General features: G+C 38.7%; 1 protein-coding gene across 3 annotated transcripts in view; it reads left to right on the forward strand.

The window, feature by feature from the left end:
• Positions 1-18845, forward strand: part of THSD4 (thrombospondin type 1 domain containing 4) — a 354361-nt gene that overhangs the window by 328619 nt on the left and 6897 nt on the right. For all 3 annotated transcript variants that reach the window (XM_054836973.1, XM_054836972.1, XM_054836974.1), the window contains 4 exons: positions 1529-1702; positions 11137-11310; positions 15066-15245; positions 18129-18273. In XM_054836973.1, the coding sequence (XP_054692948.1) occupies positions 1529-1702; positions 11137-11310; positions 15066-15245; positions 18129-18273 (673 nt within the window). The remainder of the gene's footprint in view (positions 1-1528; positions 1703-11136; positions 11311-15065; positions 15246-18128; positions 18274-18845) is intronic.

Consider the following 18845-nt stretch of genomic DNA (forward strand, 5'->3'; position numbering starts at 1 on the left):
TATCTGTGATATGTTGATATATTCCTGACAAAAACATTAGAAATACCTAAACAGATGAATGTAAAGATATATTGGTTGGTTAATTCATTATTCATGATGAATTAAAATCCATTTGGAGTTAAAATTGATATTAAAGGTAAAGTTTTGATTATTGTATTGCATCTGTGATGAGAAAGGGGAGCTGGTTTTGTGTGGTGTTGCATTTTGAGAAGTATTTCAGTGTACAGAGCCTTTAGAAGTTTACTGCATATGGTGAATCAAGCTAAACAAATGCTTGAGAAATTGTAGCTGGTTGAATATAAGCATAATTCCAATAAAATTCTGTGATTTCCTCTTGGCAGTAAAATTAAAGTTCTCGGCATGAGGAAGATCCATCATAAAGAAAGGAGCAATTGAGTTTGCAAACTGGTTTCAGTAGAACATTTATTTGTGTTGGTGCTTACTGAAGTACAGTTAGGTTTTCACTTTGGAAACATTTGTGATCTGAAAAGTAAGCCCATCTAAGATTTTAATGTGCTTACCTTTTTTTTTTTCCTGACATACAAATGTCAAAACCATTGATGTAAATCTGGTTAGAAAAAATGGCATTGTGGTAATTTTAAGTTTGGAGTCAGCACAAGAGTAACTCTGGACAAATTGCCCCCTTTATGACATAAGGAATGAGGTATTTGTTTTTATTGGTATTTTGCTATTTAATGACCTCACACATCTAGTCTGGGTTTGGCCAGTGTTCTAGGGTGAAGAGTTGAAGAAATAGCTGCAGTCTGAAGAAGAAGTCTGTGAGGTATCTTGCTGTAGGGAATATATTTTACATGATAAATAACTTTGACATGTAAATATAGTAGACGTGATTAAGCATTTGCAAGCAAGGAAAAAACTATGAGGCTGCCTTTGGAAGCTCTGCTAGGTACCCTTGTATGCAGGTAGTGCGGTCTTTAATCTTCAAATTCCCAGAGTTTCACCTTTAATTCTAGAGTGTTTACAGGACTCATCAAAACATTTCATACTTAAACAGCAGAAAATTATGTTCCCATCTTGCTTCATGATCTGGATGCTTCACATCATCAGGCAGAGATATCAATAGCTGTCAGCATTTTCTGAGGTTAAAGAGAGCAGGAGAAGGTGGCATTTACTTGTAAGAAGGATTCAGAAGTTGTGTTTCTTTGCATTTCTCCTCCTTCATATCTGCTTATAGATAAACATCAAAATTATGCCAAATATGTCAGCTTGCTATTCAAACACCAGCAGTTCATTTTGATACGGTGCAGCATGGCCTGTTGAAAATAGGGTTTAATTTTATGTTTTCCAAATGTATCTGCATATTCTCAATCTGTTGTATTCTACAGTATACTATGATTTAAAACTACTAATGCGTTTTTATTCCCTATTCCTAGCAATCTAGAATAGTTCTTTAGCTTTTGTGGATGTCTTAGCAGGAATGAATGAGCTGAGCTGTACATTCCCAGCTCCCTGCTAAACCGCTGCAGTTCTTGCATAGAGTCCTGATGCAACCTCCCTTTTGTTACAGTGTTCAGTGCCTTGTGGAGTGGGGCAGAGGACCCGAGATGTGAAATGTGTCAGCAACCTTGGAGACATTGTTGATGATGAGGAATGTAACATGAAGCTGCGGCCAAATGATATTGAGAACTGCGACATGGGTCCCTGTGCTAAGAGCTGGTTCCTTACAGAGTGGAGTGACAGGGTAAGGCTTCTCATTATCTTTGTGCTGCCAAATCTTCTAAAACAACTTAAGTGCATCAGAATTAAAAATACACATCTGTACAGCCATAAAAGGAGTGATCTTATTTTCCATGTTTGTCCTTGATCTGTTAAACAGGCAAGAGCAAACAAAAAAATAATGATCCCAAGGGCATCTTCAGTTTGTGTTAGATACAAGAATGCATAGAAGGGGCAAGTGTGTGGGTATGTGGCTAAACATCTGGATTTAGAACTGGCTCTGTGTCTGAACTTCCCAAAATAATGAGTGTGCTGAGATTTATTATTCTGCCTTGTTTAGCCCTGATTCTCAAGATTCAGAGTCTAAAAGTTTCCCTACTGTTTTTTTTTTAAGTGATGAAGGTTTGAGGCCTCTCTGGGTTTAAGTTCAAGCCATAAAACAATTATCCTATAGCTGTGAAAAGAGAACAACTTCATAAACTCAGGCAGGGTTGACTCAGGCTTTTGTACTTTGTGATCATGGATGTGGTTTTTTTATTCCAATGAATCAGATTCTCTGCATGAAAGCAATAAAAACAGTGGAGATTTACCTTGTTTTCATGATTGGGCTCAGAGTTGTTGTTCAGTAGTGATATTTATATGCTTTCATTAAAAGGCTTACAAACATAGGCTAAGAAAAGCCTGGTATTTTGGTCCCTCTTGTGGATGCTTGCATATCAGTTTCATCTGTAGACAAGTTGAGCCTTCAGTCTATAAAAACCTGTTTGCATCTCCCTTTGACTGGTTGTTTTGGCAGGCAAATAATCTAATTTATCATTGAAGCTGTAAGATTACATTCATAACTTCATGGATTCATTATTTAGATCATTTTGTGGTAGTATCTCTGAAAGCCAGGAATGTCTGGCTCACAGGTTATGCCTTAGTTTGGACACTCAGAAGATTTTCCACATGTTTTAGATGCTGAGGAGGAGGAACTCCACAAGCAGGAAGGTACCTGGTATGTCACATAATTTCAAAAAGGCTGATCAGATTCTTGCAATAATTAAAGGCCTGCAAAAGTTTCAGCTACCAGACAACTCAAATAGATCTTATAAAGGAAAAAAAAACCCACCAAGCAATAATCTTTGTGGTTGTCATTTAAACTTTTTTTTCCCCTGGTTGTTGTTTACTCAGTGTACGGTCTTGCATAGCATGGACAGAAAGTTACCAGGTAAAGTATAGATGCTAGTGCAAATGGCAAAGTTTTTGCTGCAGGGGAGATGGCAGCGCCTTTTATGGGTTTTTTTAGCTTGTAGAGCTGTTCTTTGTACAGTGCTATTAAAGTGATATTTTACAAGTAAGAGAGAAAAATACATTCTACCCTCAAAGACATCTTTCTTGAAAAAGCTGGCCCAGCTACTGTCAGCTAGTGCAGTTCCACCACATAAAGCACATACATTCTGGTGAAGACTCTAGCATCAATGTTTTCTTCATTGTTCTACATTGATATTTTGTTCTCTGCGGAACTAAAAGTAGTTTTTGTAGCTGAAGGTTATGACTGTAGAATGTTATTATGCTTATTTATATGTAGCAAATGAGACATAACAGTGAAGCAGGTAATGTGGAAAATGTTGGAGTTTTTTCTTACCACAAACATTTTAGGGTCAGAGAGTAAAGAATGGATTTTGTTACCTTCTCAGCTTATATAAGTGTACAAATTAATTTCTTCCAAATGCTTGCTACTGTAGTTGGCATTATTCACCATCACTTCTGCCAGCAGTGGGTTTGGAGTTTGATTCACAAAGAGAATGAAAGGAATAGCTTATTTCAGGAAAAAAGCAGATTCAGGCTAGAATGTGCAGAACCTTCTAAGGTTCTCACATACCTTATAACTCAGTTGTTCAGAGACAATTAGTGGCAGTGATTCTAGTGGAAGTCAGTGGAATATAGGAGTAGTCAACAGCTTTGCAAAGTTGGGCCTTTGTCGATTACATTTCTTATTGTGCCTTTCAAGGGCTGGTTTTTAGGATCAGAAGTCCCTCTTTCTTTGTAGAGGAGTGTGTTTCTATTGAAAGACGAGGAGAAATCTGTCATGGAATGGAAATGGGCATTCCCAGGTGTATGGACTTTGCATGTGTGATTTTCCCAAACAATTCTTTAAAAAGTACTTTAAGCCAAGCCACACTTCAGCAATAAGCGTAGATCAGCGATGGGCGGCCCCAAATGGTTCAGATAAGCAGCCAGAAGTTCAAATGCTTAAGGAAAGCTTGTTCAAACCTCTTGAGTCCACAAAACTGTGGTGGAAATCTTACAAGAACAGACTTTCTTTGTGAGATTTATTACATGCCTACTTCAAGTCCCAGCTGGAAATACCACAGAACAGTCTTTCCCATTGTATTTTGACATTTCAGCTGTGGCTAGAAGTAAGAGGTAAAAGAACTTATCATAACTTTTGAGAACGTTGGAACTTTGAAATGGTTGAGTTCAAACTTGTTTACAGCCGTAAGAGAAGGCCTGCCTGTACTTTTCTGAACCCATTTTGCAAACAGTTAATGTGTACTGTTGCACATGCAGCAAATAGAGATTTCCAGAGGCCTGTCAGAGATTGGTTAGGCACATACTTTCTCTTTCAGCAAGGGATATATCAAACTTCCATGTCCAGATTTGTGTGATACATGGGGCATATCAATATAGGCTTGGTTAATTAGCAAAACATCAAGAAAAAGCAAAGCAACATAAAAATTACAATTGTCTTTGCTGCCAACAGATGTTAATTTTCAAGATTTGATAACTGTGATATGTATTTATGCAGAATTTGACAAGGGTATTCTTTAACACAAGGAGAGAAAGAGATGAGTAGTCACATCTGAGTTTTAAGAAAAAGACAGGATCTAATTGAGAATTGGTGGAAAGATTTGGGGTTTTCTTATTTTACTGAAACCTTGCAGTGTTTTAATGGATGCAAAATCATGCTAGTTGCCTTCGTTTTCATTACCAGTGCCTGAGGTTCTGAGGTGGAAAATTATATCATTAAATTTCCCTCAATGTAACTTCAGCAATACAACATATGTGCACTTAAAAACCTGCAGAGTACATACAGAGTTGTGTGGAGCAGTTGTGTTTCCTTCCCAGGGTGGGCTGTGTGTAGCTTTGCTCTGTAAATAACAACTTGGCTGCCTTCTCGCCATGTTCTCCTGTCTTGTTTACCCACAACGTATATTTATGTATTTTATGGCCCACCTGTTTCCCCCCCCTTCTTGGATTCAGGTTATGCACAGGCTGATTCTTTATACATCTAATTAATCGTAAGCAATTAAAAAAACTCCATGCTCCTAAAACAAGTTCTTGATTTGAGTTATTTTGATAAACAGGCATCACCTGCAAAGCTTATGAGTTGTATGGCTACCATGTACCACTGGTGGAACATGTGAAGGAAGGAAGGAAAGCAATTCATCTTTAGAAACAAACCCTTATGTTCTGAAAAGTATATGGTCTGTTATTTGTCTTTGAAGTAGATCTGAACACCGTATTCTGATATCCCCCAGGCTCAATCTTGAGAGAAACAAAAATTTTTACTCAGTTCAATGGGAAAGATTACGGGTTAAAAGTCTCTAGCAGCAAAGTGAGACTCATCTTACTTTGTATGTCCCTGTCTTTACACTTACGCTCTATCTTGACTATAAATAACATAACTAACTTAAGTTTCATGGCTTTGTCTTTGACATGATCTTTAACCCCTTTTGATTATAGAGAGTCTGGACAAACCTTTGTGATACTTTCATGTACATTTATAGAAAGACAGCTTCCTGTCTCATAATTCTCTTAAGATGTCATACTGCATTAAAATGGCAGAGTTCCACCAAACTGCATCCATTCATCAGTAGAGTAAAGCTGGTGAACCTTACTGAACTTAGTGACAAAATTGGATTGATGGGAGCAGATGAGATTCTTGCAAACATTTCACATGACTGATTCTTTGACAGCTCTAATTGCTGGGAAGTTTACTTCTCCTATGGGTCAGAAACGGGAAACTGCATTCTCCTGATTTACAGCAACGGGAGACTCACCACTGTTTCCTTCCAGCTAACTGGAGCATTCCCCTCCTGCATTTTTGTTTATTCCTCGTTGCCATCTTCTCTGTTCATTTATTTCTCATTTTATGTTTAGAGCATACTTAGAAAAGAAGCCAAAATACAAACAATTCTTAGATGTTAATGAGATTCTGAGGCCAAAATAAATCTTGGGAAGAAAGAAAAAATGCTGCACATCAGGGAACAAAATCAGAACAGATCAAACACATGCTCTGGATTTCACTCTTCATTGAAGGAGTAACAGCAGTGCTTCCATTAGAGAACTGTAGCATGCTTTGTAGAAATAAACTCACTTGTACCTAACAGGTACAAGTGGGTTTGTTGACCAGTCAGATGTTGAACCACCAATGAATAATGTAGCTCACATTCTTCTTTCGCTGTCTTTTATTTAAATCTGGATAGCTCGAGTAAAATCTCCTGGATCCTGAAAAAGACAAAGAAAAGAGACCACCGTGGAGCTTGTGTAGGCATTTAGTTATTTTGATTATCACTGTTTATTTGTTTTCAGTATAAAATTAAAACAATATAAAATACCCTTTTCATTGATTTCATGTGGGAATCATATGGAAATAGAAGGTTTGCATTCTTTATGTATAAATATGTAACTCACTTCATGATTTGCAGTGAAACATACAGCCAGGAGAGTTTTGAAGGAGACATTGACAAAAGGGTGGCCAAGACCTGCAGAGATTTCTGGTTTCTTCTCTAGAGCTTCTCTCTTTCCCACAATTAAGGTGCTTTAATGAAAATCAGCATATAAAAGTCTGCATGGCAGGGAGGAGCCTTGCCAGCTAGGGCCCACAGTATCCCAGTTAGATCAGCAGGGCAGGCTCAGAGGTGTCAGGCAGTGGCAAATCAGAGTCCAGATTATCGGGCAAGATCATGGTGATGAGGCAGGTCCAAGGTCGAGCTGGGAAATCAGTCCACAGCTCAGGTCCAGTGACAGTAACCGGTACCCAGGGTCGGACACAGCCCGGTGATCCTGGGGCAGGTCCACGGTAATGAGGGAGGGTCGAGGTGGGTCTGGCAAGTGAGCCCAAGGGCGAGGGATCAGTGAGGCCCGTGCCCAGGCTGTGGCTGGGGACAAGCACATCTCTGGTACAGCTCATGCAGGGACTGATGGACCAGGACTGAGGTTAAATGGCACCCCTGAGCAATGGGCAGGGCTGTGGGTGGAGGCCCCAGGTGAGGCTGGTCGAGGCCAGTAAGGCATATTGGTGGAATCCTTACAGCTCTCAAGGCAAGTGGTATTTTCTGTATGAGCCAGAGTAGTGAAGTCTGTTCCCTAATATTACTTACTTCAGACAGCATTTGTAATTTCAAAGTGCCAGCAGTGTTACCAACTACATATAAAGAAAGTAACAGTGTATATGTAGAAGCAATCATGATCCAGCTTAAGTGTCCAAAAATTCTGAGACCATCTTTCAGGACCTTTGTTACCTCGAAAGGATACCATGGATCTGATAGACTAAATACAGGGTTGGTTTGACTTGTGATTCAGCACCTACTGTATGCATAGATGCACTCTAAAGGAAAATAATTTAAATCCAGATATCAGAAAGTGTTTTGGCAATACATAAGGATATTTGACTAGGCCGCCCCTCCTCCCCTCCCCTTTTTTTAAATAAGAAATCAAGGCTGCTCTAAGCAGTATCATGTCCTTTGAAAATCTGCCCCCAGTCTTGGAACTGCAGCAGAAGAGAGCCTCTGAAATACAATTCATAGTTTATTATTGGGAAAACAAAGGTTACATAATCCTTCTAAAATCCTTTCTGAAAAGGATTTCTCAGAGTAGGTCAAATAATGCTAAGGAGTTTCAAAAATGTATTCCAAACATAGATCTTCAATTTTATTTTTTGCAGTAGTGTAACATAAGGAGGATGATTCATAAAAAACTTTACTATCTTGTGGGGAATAATTAAGATGATGAAGGTTGACGTGTGTTAGACAGAAATCCTGCACAAATGGGGACGTTTTACTGGAACTTAATTGGTTGTTATTTAAAAATTTAATGAAGGCTAGCAAAGATGCTGAGACCTGGGTGAAGGGACTCTTGAGTTGCAGATTTCCTGCTGCCTCTTTCTTGTGGTCTGTTGCCCCAGTTGAGGGTAATGAGTAGAGCTGGCATATTAGTGAAAGGGAACTTGCACTGTTAAAGAGGTTTTTTGCTCTACCATGCCCTGTGGCTGTGACAAAAATTCAGGCTTCCACTTGCAGTTTTCCAAGTTTGCAGGAACTAGCCTTATTTTCCTGGACTGCTGTTACAGTTGTTTCTGACAACTATCAGAGCACTGGATTGGGGGTGTGTGTGTTATTTTTAGTTTTTAATGGGAATGGAAAGCTGCTGAAACTGAACTCATGAGGGAAGGACCTCAGGAAGAGGCAAAACGGCAGACTCCTTAAAACTAGGGAGGGTGTTCCACAGACTAAGGTTTCTGAGGAATTTCTGCCAGTTAAAACAAGAGGGTGAAACAAAATATCTTTAATAATAGGACCAGAACAGAGAAGTTCCAGCTTGTGAAAGTTCCTCATGTCATGCAATGTTAGGTTATGGCAGTTACTATGTATTAATGCAACAAATCCATGGCACAAAATTGAAAGTAGTGGGTGTGTCAATTGTGAAAACCCAAGGGAGAGGATTCATTATGCAAACACTCCCTAGTCCCTCCCTTGGGCTTTGAAAATCATGGCTTTCACATGGAAGATTTTTTTTTACTGAAAGGAAGAAAAAAACATGAAAAACCAAATACTTAACGCAGAAACATTCATGTTTAAGTTTGCTTTGTAAATCCTTTGAGGGCAGTTAATCTGTAGTAAAATCTTGCAGCAGAGGGTGGGACAACCCTATACCTTCCCATTTGGTATTTCCTTTGTTATTTGATATCTAAGCCTAGTTCATGCATAATCATTTAAAACATAAGACTGGAGATTTTCTGGATTACTTTATAGACTAAACTTGTTCCCAGCTCTGGTTTGCAAAGCAGAAAAGCAAATTAGATTGTCAAATGAAAATTACTTAGGAATAAGAAAAGTATTTGCAGAGTATATGCATAGTCCTCTATGCATAATGTATTTGAACATACTTGCCCCGGATAAAATACGAACAGCCACAAAATTTATTTCTGTGCAGTGGGTTTGAAAGGTAGCCATTTTATGGGGCTCAGTTAAACAGTTTACCTAGGAGTGGACGGTTTGAAATGGGATTAGTTTAGTTTTAGTTTACATAAACAGGACAATGTTCACTACTAGCACAATTTACATCATTCTTGTATTTTCAAGATTTTGCTAGTTTACTTTGAAAAGACCTCCTTAGCCATCAAATCTGGTTTGCTGAGGAGGTAAGTCTATTTTACACATCTGTGTGAAACTGGAAAATTTTGTTGTGCACCACCAACAAAAAAGGTTCATTGTGTTACTTATAGGCATCATTTAAGAGAAGCTTAATTATTCGATCTTGCAGATGGAGGAAGAAACCATTCCAAACTCTGAGCAATTTTTTCCTACTCCTGTGCAGTATATAAACGTCTCTTTAAATTCTGAATTTCTAATTATTCCAAAATTGTATTTTGTTTGTTAAAAAAATTACTTGTAAAAATTTGAATCACTTTTTTAGTTTTCTAGGGATTCCATTTCAGTAAAGCTTTGCCCTTCTGTTTGAACATCTTGTGAAAGAAAACAACTTGCTGATAGGACAAATGTTTTTCTGTACTGTATCTGTGGAAAAATACAACATGACTACATGTTTCACACAAATAACCAGTATTCTTCAGACCGAGAGAGTAAAGAATAGTTTGCAACCAATTGTACATTCTCTCTCGAGAAGATGAATGACTCTGTTGGTTAATCTCATTATTAATAGTGGTGCTGTCATGGCATCTGCTGTTCTGTACTTGAACTACTGGATGTGAACCCTTCCGTTATTACCGATGGGAGCCAAATCAAGCTAGTGGGCAACTCTGTGTCTCATTACCAGTTCTTTGAATCATTCTTACTTTTATTCAATAAAATTTCAGAAAATGTTCCAATCCAGTGTTCATTCATTCACAAGGTATGCACTGTTCATCGTGGAAGTAATACACCGTTTCTCCTAACCAATAAAATCTGAAATGTCAATCAAATGCATCTTTTTCTCCCATATACTACATACTTATTTGTGGTTTTCTTTGCATGTGTAATATAATTGTTTGTAATTGTTTAAATTCAATTATATACATATCTTTCAGTGAGCTGCATGTGGCTTTTTCTTTATTTTAATGGTCTAGACGTGAATTGCCAAATGCATTTTAAAAGAAAAGGAAAGAAAAGGAAGATGAAGAAAGAATTAAGCAACAAAAAACCAGTCTAACACAAGAATCTATTATTTCCCTGGGGTGTTTCTGTTTTTTAAATGTCAATAGTTTGATGCTGCCCAGAACAGTGGAATGTCAGAGACTTTCCCACTGAAGTAGATGAATGACCAGACTATAAGGGCATAAAAGGAATTTATCCTGAGTGACTTATGGATGATGTACATACTATCTCTGAATATGTGCCATAAGAATCTGCATATCATTTATTAAGAGCTTTCAGAATTTAGCAGTGAAAAGTTGCGAATGGTGAATGTTAGTCATTGACTGGGAAGTCATATCATTAGAAAGCAACATTGAATTTACATAAACTTCTACGGACACCTCTCTTGCTAAAACAAATTAACAACTTATAATTGAAACAGGTTGGGCAATAATTAGTGGTAGTTACCGTTCTTTCCTGAGGTTTTACCTGAATCTTTTGAAACCACCTGTCAAAAAATTTTGTGGTTTTTGACTTTTTTTCTGCTCTCATACTCTGTCATCTCGTTGTATGGAAAAGTTCCAGGGTGCGCTATGCAGTCATTCTACTACCAATGCCACAGCCCTCGCAGTCTTCCTAGCCTCGTCCTTTTAACCAGAGTAAGAGTTCACCTGGCTGTGAACCAGCTTGAATGTCAGGGGAGAAACTCATAGAACAATTCAAAGGCTGAAATATGACTGCTGTCTGAAAAGCTGCTTATAGAAGTTATCCCTTCTCAGATCTATTAATTGGTATGCAAAAAAATGAATAAAATGAAAACTGAAAGAATTTACAGACAGGAGGAAGGAAGGGAAAGTAAGAAAGCTAATAAAAAGCTTTAAAAATAGTTTTCTTTCTTCCCTAATCCTTCAGTTTCTTTCCTTTGTGACTGTAAAGGACAGGTACTACTTGTACTGTATTCAAAAGTATGAAACTGTAAGATGATTTGCTACAGCTGAATTACAAGTAAAAATAATTGACTTTGCATAAATTAATTTACTTTTTGTGATTGTTGCTTCTCCTCATTTCATTGTGCAGTCTGGGACAGACTAGTGACCATGTTTTGTCTTTTGCTCCCCAGTGTTCTGCAGAATGTGGTGACGGAGTCCGTACACGTTCAGTGGTCTGTATGACAAACCAGGTCAGCAGTTTGCCTCTGGAAGGCTGTGGCAATAACAGACCCTCTGAAACAACTCCCTGTAATAATGGACCCTGTGCTGGTAAAGTGGAGTGGTTTGCTGGGGGCTGGACACAGGTAAGCTCTATATCTAACATACATATTTGCTTTCTGCTTTTTAACTTTTAATTAAAAAAAATGCATTTCTGTGCAGTGAAGATGTGTGCAATGAGGTATTTCTGCATCTCTGTGGAATATTTGGGGTTTTTTTTTCTGTATTTTGCGGAGTTGATGTTCAGAACTTTTTATCACCTGCTGCTTTTTACTTTGATGAAAATAAAGATTTCGTTCTTCTCTTCCTCGTTACTTTCATTTTTATTTCTCATCTACTGACCCAGTGTATTTACAAAATGAAAGATAACAGAAAGCTGCTTAGCATATTCAGGGGATGCTAAAGCAACAGATTTGCACCTTTTAAAGTAGAGCCTTTGCAATCATGCATACCTGCAGGGATATATATGTATGTACAGGGAATATCCAAAAGATAAATAAGACAAAAACCAGTGGCTAAATCCAAAAGTTAGCTTTGGTATTTGTGGTGGGTTGACCGGTGCCCACCAGAGCCGCGCTCTCACTCCCCTCATTCACTAGACAGGGGAGAAGAGGCATAACGAAATGCTTGCAGGTCGAGATAAGGACAGGGAGAGATCACTCACTAATTATCGTCACGAGCAAAACAGACCGAACTTAGAGAGGGAATTCATCTAATTTATCACTAGGCAAAACAGAGTAGAGGAATGAGAAAATAAAATCAACTCTTAAAACACTTCCCCCCACCCCTCCCATCTTCCCGGGCTCAACTTCACTCCCGGCTTCAACCTTCCCCCCCTCAGCGGCACAGGGGGACGGGGAATGGGGGTTACGGTCAGTTCATCTCACGGTGTTTCTGCCGCTTCTTCATCCTCAGGGGGAGGACTCCTCTCATCATTCCCCTGCTCCAGCATGGAGTCCCTCTCATGGGGTGCAGACCTTCAGGAGCAAACTGCTCCAGCGTGGGGTCCCCCACGGGGTCACAAGTCCTGCCAGCAAACCTGCCCTGGCGTGGGCTCCCCTTTTCACGGGTCCACCGGTCCGGCCTGGAACTTGCTCCAGCGTGGGCTTCCCACGGGCCGCAGCCTCCTTCAGGTGCCTCCACCTGCTCCGGTGTGGGGTCCTCCACGGACTGCAGGTGGAATCGCTACACCCCCTCATCCTTCCTCCATGGGCTGCAGGGGGACAGCCTGCTTCACCATGGTCTTCACCACAGGCTGCAGGGGGATCTCTGCTCCGGCGCCTGGAGCTCCTCCTCCCCCTCCATCTGCACTGACCTTGGTGTCTGCAGAGTTTCTTACATCTTCTCACTCCTCTCTCCGGCTGCAAAAGCTCTCTCTCTCTAAGTGTTTTTCTACTTCTTAAATATGTTATCACAGAGGCGCTGATTGGCTTGGCCTTGGCCAGCGGCGGGCCCGTCTTGGAGCTGGCTGGCATTGGCTCTGTCAGACACAGGGGGAGCTTCTAGCAGCTTCTCACAGAAGCCACCCCTGTAGCCTCCCCGCTACCAAAACCCTGCCACGCAAACCCAACACAGTATTGTTGTGCTGAAATTTGTGATAATAGGTGAAAAGAACAAAATTTCGTTAGTGGCCTGTATCCTGATACTCTTTCATCAAGGTAAATTCTTCCCTTGATCCACGTCTCAATAGTCCTTCTCGTTCTAAATAGACATTTCTGCTGTCAGGAGCAAAGGCGTTTCAGAAGCTGCCAGCTGGTGCCCAGATGTTTATGTTCCTTTCTGTCCCAGGCTCTCACGTAGCCTAGGGAGCCTTACGGACTGCTGGTACCAGCACTTCATCAAGTTGTTGGGGACAAGTCTCTTGGCTGTGCTGTAAACTCACTGCATTTCAGATTCCAAGATCCTTCCAGGTGATAAGGAGTTGGAAATTAAACTGGTACAGCTGAGACGGAGATTTCAGGGCTACTACTATGCTAATGCTTTCAAGTGTAAGTGATAATTATTTGTATTGTATAAGGGTAGTAACAAATTTAAAACACACTTAACTGCAGCTTTAATAACAGATAAAATCTGGGCCTTGTTATTTGCACCACTCCATGCAGGTGAATAGGAACTTTGTATCCATTCTTGCTACCACAGAGAGAAGCATTCAATAAGGTCATCTTTACTGTTCTGAATAAGAAAATTTCTGTCCTTTACAATTTCCTGTTCTTTTAAGCTAATTCACCTTCTTTCTTTAAATGAGATTGAATTTTTTGATGCATACCAAGGGTACAAAGTCTTTGCTGTATGTTACCTGAAAGAAGCATCCGACAACATCTATTCTACGAGCCAAATCCTGACTTCTACTAAATACCAAAATGAAAGCAGTCAGTAGACCAGAGGAGGAGGGAACACTGGTGGATGACCTTCCATACTATGCTCTGCTAGAGCTAAGGCTGAATGTTAAGATACTGTCTTCTGGAGGAACATTAAGAGAGAGCAGTGACAGAGATATTCAATGTTAAAGAAAGTGCAGTTACATTATTTCTTGTAGAATTTATTTGGGTGCATTCATCTCAAGGTTCGTCATTCAGCTCAAGGATTTTGAGCTGAGGGATTTTTACCCTTTGAGGTAAAGGGATCATAAATTCCACCCGAAATATAAACAAAATCCCCACTTTTAATAACATTTGATTGGTTTAGGCTAGAAAAAGCCTTTGAAAATCATAGTCCTTTACACAATGTAGAAACCAATATGTTGCTGGAATCATCTTCTAAAAACCTTTTCACAAGTGCCAGGAACAGTATTGTGTGTGTATTTAACCTTTAAATGGGCAGTGGGAGTCCATGTGAGTCAAGTTTGCTTTTCAGAATTGGAACCAACACTGCATCACATAGACACTTGCAAACATGAAAAGAACACCCTGGCAGATCAAGGCATTTTCTAAAAACCACACAGAATGTGGGGATTTGTAAAGCTACAAAACTGTGCTCTAACCTTGTCACCCCCAAAGGTTCAGTGCAGTGCATACAGTCCTGCTTCAGCAAGAAGCAGTAACACTGTGTATGGAGACAGTAATTTATGCTTCTCTTTTTATTAGAAAAATAAATTTCAGTTTCCTTTCGTAGCTACAGGTAAAACTACACTTCCAGATTTCTCAAAAAGCACACTTACAGTCATATGTCATCGTCTTCATAAAAATGATTAGAAATATGTTTTCAGTCTGTGGTACCATGTGGAGTAAAAATTCACAGAAGTACGGTTTTAACCACTGCAACCATTTTTAAGATTAAAAATTAAATATGTAATACCTGACACAGTCAGTAGTCACTTGATGAATTAAGTCATTACTACATCCTTCAGCATTTTCTTGTCCTGGTTCCTAACTAGAACTGCTGAGTACTATGGTAGAACTACATTCAAATAATAATAATAATAATAATAATAATAATAATAACCCAAGGTTTATCTAGGCTATTGTTCTGGTTCTGAGGGATAAAACGCCTACCACAGGAACTTAAGGAATACTTTGCCCTTTCCTTTCTCTTCAAGTCATACATACACCAGTGGTGTAGGAAAAGATACAGTTAAGTTCATTTTACTGAGGAAAGAACATATAAAACTATGGAAAGGGATTTTGGGATGTTAGTGTCTATATATGTGTCGAAGAAAAGGGAATAAGCAAAACTTTACCAATTTTCCTGGTTTAATATCAATGTAAAATGCAAGTATGTGTGCGTAAGCGTGTGTTGTTTTTTCCCCCAAAACAAATAATGTGGAGAAACGTTACTTTGGAAACAAGTTCAAGGACATAAGTAGAATAACCAATTCCACCACTTTTTTTGTTCTCTGATACAGTGCTCTACTGAATGTGGCAGTGGAACTCAACAGAGAGAAGTCATTTGTGTTAGGAAAACTGAAGGTAATTTTGACGTTTTGAACCCCTATGAATGTTTATATTTGGAAAAACCTCCCAGCCAGCAATCCTGCTACCTCAAACCCTGTGGATCTAAGTGGTTTCATACAGAATGGAGCACAGTAAGTCTATCATGCTTTTCTGTATCTAGTTTTCTTTGATATGTCTTTTTCCAACAGCATTTAGATAAAACTGTTGATCATGAAATTGACTTAATCTTGCATAGGAATGATACTAAAAAGAAAGCATACTCTTTAGTACCCAGTGGAGCTTAGGAAATTGAGGAAGTCTCTTGACCAGAAGGAGACACTGCATAGTTGTCTTTTCATCACTGATCTCTTCTTCCAAGAATCTTCCTGTTTCATAAAGTTGGTTTGCCCCTTAGTGAGACTACGTAGTGCACTAAGAAGTTCTTTTCAGACCTCTAGTTTCATTAAAATTAAGGAGAATTTAATAAAGAATGAGGGATGTATTCAGTTTTTGAAGTCAGTTTTACTGTAAACTCTTCACTGTAAGTCTTAGAACTTTGCTGAGAGAAAACTTACTGTAGAGCTTCATGTATCTTCAGTTTCCCCTGGAAGTGGACTGGCTACATTCGTGAGTCACACAAAATGCTTTGCTTTCGTCCATCTTTCCATCATTCCCTATACCTGACAAAGTGTATTGGAATTTTACCCAAAAATCAATGGTTTTCTCCTAAATCAAAATCAGAAAAGTCCATTGTCATCTTAGAATGAAAAATGCTGTGAAAACTACTTAGATGACATCATCATATCTAATGCAGTAACTAATGCAGAATGACAGCTCTGAAATGTGGAAGCACCTCAGATGCCTTCAGTTTGAGTTCCCTTAGTCAGGAACCTTTGGAAATACTTCATGCACATGATATGAGAGAGAGAAATTATTTTGTTTTTTCCTTTTACTAAATGCTCAATTATTTGACTGACCTACTGACAGCACTAAAAAGCAGAAAAGAAGGTAGAATGGTTTTAACAAAATAAATCAGCTGAAGGAAATCCTGATTTTTCTTCCTTCATTGCAGGTATAGATGTAACCTGGTCTAGTGGAGGGTGTCCCTGCCCATGGCAGGGGGGTTGGAACTAGATGATCTTTGAGGTCCCTTCCAACCCAAACCATTCTATGATTCTGTGATTATTTGAAAACAGCATCCAAGTTAGGCTTCATAATAAAGCCATGTAGATTGAAGTATGTTCTTTGATGTTGCAGGAAATACTTTGGATTCTTTACTGAGCTTTTAGTTTAAATAAATTCCCCTTAGCAAACCCATCAGTAAACTCATTTTCAATTGTGAACCTGCAGGTGTGTAGCCACAAGAGATACAGCTGTCTGCATCCATAGAGTGCAGCAGATAGGTATACGAAAACATATGCTCTCTTTGGCAGGCACAGAAGAAACAAGGTGCCAAGACTCAGAACCTGATAGGAATTTAGAGATCCGTAGTTAAGTAACTTCTTAAGAATTGGCATCTAAAAATCCTTAAAAGTCTAAGCCTTTGTGACCATCTTCGCTGTAGGAACAAATACATACGCTAGCTGAGGTTTTACAAGATCATATTCTAAGCATTTTTCAGTTGTCCTTCTGATATTGTTACTGTACCAACAGAATATGTGGTATTTCTTACTGGTAGACCTGAATAGAAAGGATTATGGAGTTAGCTGTGAGCAGAATGGCTGGTTCAAAGCCCCTGTACTAGGTTTTCAAACTGTCCAGTTCATATCTTCAGCAAACTTGTTACATGACCTAGGATAAATGGCATGGCCTCTCAGTCAAGGAGATTAAATGGCTAGCTAACGCAGAATGCTGGGGGTTGTGTATCGTGTGTTGTACGTAACATCTAAATTCTGTCTTGGTTCCATTTTAAGTGTTTAAGATCTTCACAAACCTGAACTGAAGTTCTTATTGTTGGATGTGGGATAATTAGAATAATCTATACAGGCACAGAACAAGAGTAATTACTTAAAAACTCACAAGTATTCTATTTTTGTCACCACAGGGCTATGTCTTTTCTAAAGTGGGGAAAGGTTGTACTTGAAGGAGCAATTCAAGAATACATTATTGAGAATATTTTAGTTAGTTTGCTACAATATCTGATTTTATAATAATGATGAGGTTTTTTTGCAATGTTAGGAAAAGAAGTAATTATGCCAAAAAATCAGAAAGCGTTCTTACTAGTTTGGGGCTGTTAAGGTTTTAATAATTATAAATGACCCAGGTTTAATTAAGTTTGTGAGCATTTAGGTCAAACTGGACAGTAAGCCAAATCTCAAAGACCTCACTCAGGCAAAATTCTTGAAGTCAACAGGGGATTTGCTTCAGTATATGGGCAGAAATGTGTGATAATTGGCTTTAAAAATACCATGACAAGCAAGTACAAAAGTCTCTGGCTTCATAACAGACTTTGAAGGAGCACAGAAATATTTACTTTGGAAATTCAAAGAAACGTATAATGCTTAGTAAAATTGTGGTGCTGCAAGAAGTGAAAAATAATTGAGCCCTAGAAAAAGGGCAATTAAAATTATTCCTGATCGTATATAAATGGAGGCAAAAGGGCAGTGGACGCCAGTGCAGTCAAGTAGTAAAGCCCAGTGCAGGAAGTTCTTAAAGTAAGAAATGTGAACACTGTGGACAGAGTAGGTTTGGGAGATATGTATAAATAAGCAGAGAACAAGACGACTAATAAAAGAAGCAAGAAGCTACCTAATGCATTTAGAAAGGGAAATACTCTAGCGTGCTTTCAGTTGTGCAGTGTCTACCACATTTACTTGTCCAGTTGTTGCCCCTGTTGTCAAAAAAATGTTTTTGAACCTTTAAAAAAATTGCACCTATATGTTAAGGACTTTATAGTTAGAAAGCGAAAAGCAACAGAAGTGGTGAAGTTGATAAAAGGCTACAGCAATACCAGGGTCTGGCTTCAAGGTTCCCTTTTTTTTTTTTTCTTTGCACATCTCATATGGTCTTCATGAACTTCAGCTTTTGTGTTTCAGTGTTCCAAATCCTGTGAAGGAGGATTTCGGGTTCGAGAGGTACGATGTCTATCAGATGACATGACAGCCAGCACTCAGTGTGATCCACAGCTCAAACCTGAAGAAAAAGAACCATGTAACACACAAGATTGTATCCCTGAAATAGGTAAAGAAGAGGAACCTTCTGGTTTAGCTGTGGAACTCCATCTAGCGGAGAAAATATTTAATAATCTTGCAGAGGTTTTAGAGTATATTTTCTTTATCAAGTTCAGGGTTTTATTTTTACAAAAAATACAGCTCTTTTCTATGGTGTGAAAGTAGGCTTTCATTTCTGATTAAAACTGTTTTCCTTGTAACATGTAAGAAGCTGGCTTTTAAAGTTGCTGAGAATGTGAGAAATCTGCTTCTGTGAAAGCAGGACATACAGGGTGTTTTTATGCAGCCTCCTTGCACTCTCAAGAGTTTCTCTTGGCAGAGTCTTTAAAACAAAAAGGAGATCATGTATAATACACTGTATTTGGTAGCAGGTTCTGTAAGAACAAATAACAATAAGACATCAAGGGCAATTAAGCAATTCTCTTTTAAATATAGTAAATATACACACACATAATTTGACATTGGAATTAGTCATTCATCTCATACAGATTTTATCTTAATAGTAATGAGGAAGACTAGGGAAAGGAAGATGCAAGTATTTAGAAACAGTTTTAACTAACGTTCTACAATTTTCAGTTGAGA

Source organism: Grus americana, chromosome 10 (assembly GCF_028858705.1).
Source record: "Grus americana isolate bGruAme1 chromosome 10, bGruAme1.mat, whole genome shotgun sequence".
NCBI classification, from domain to species: Eukaryota; Metazoa; Chordata; class Aves; order Gruiformes; family Gruidae; genus Grus; species Grus americana.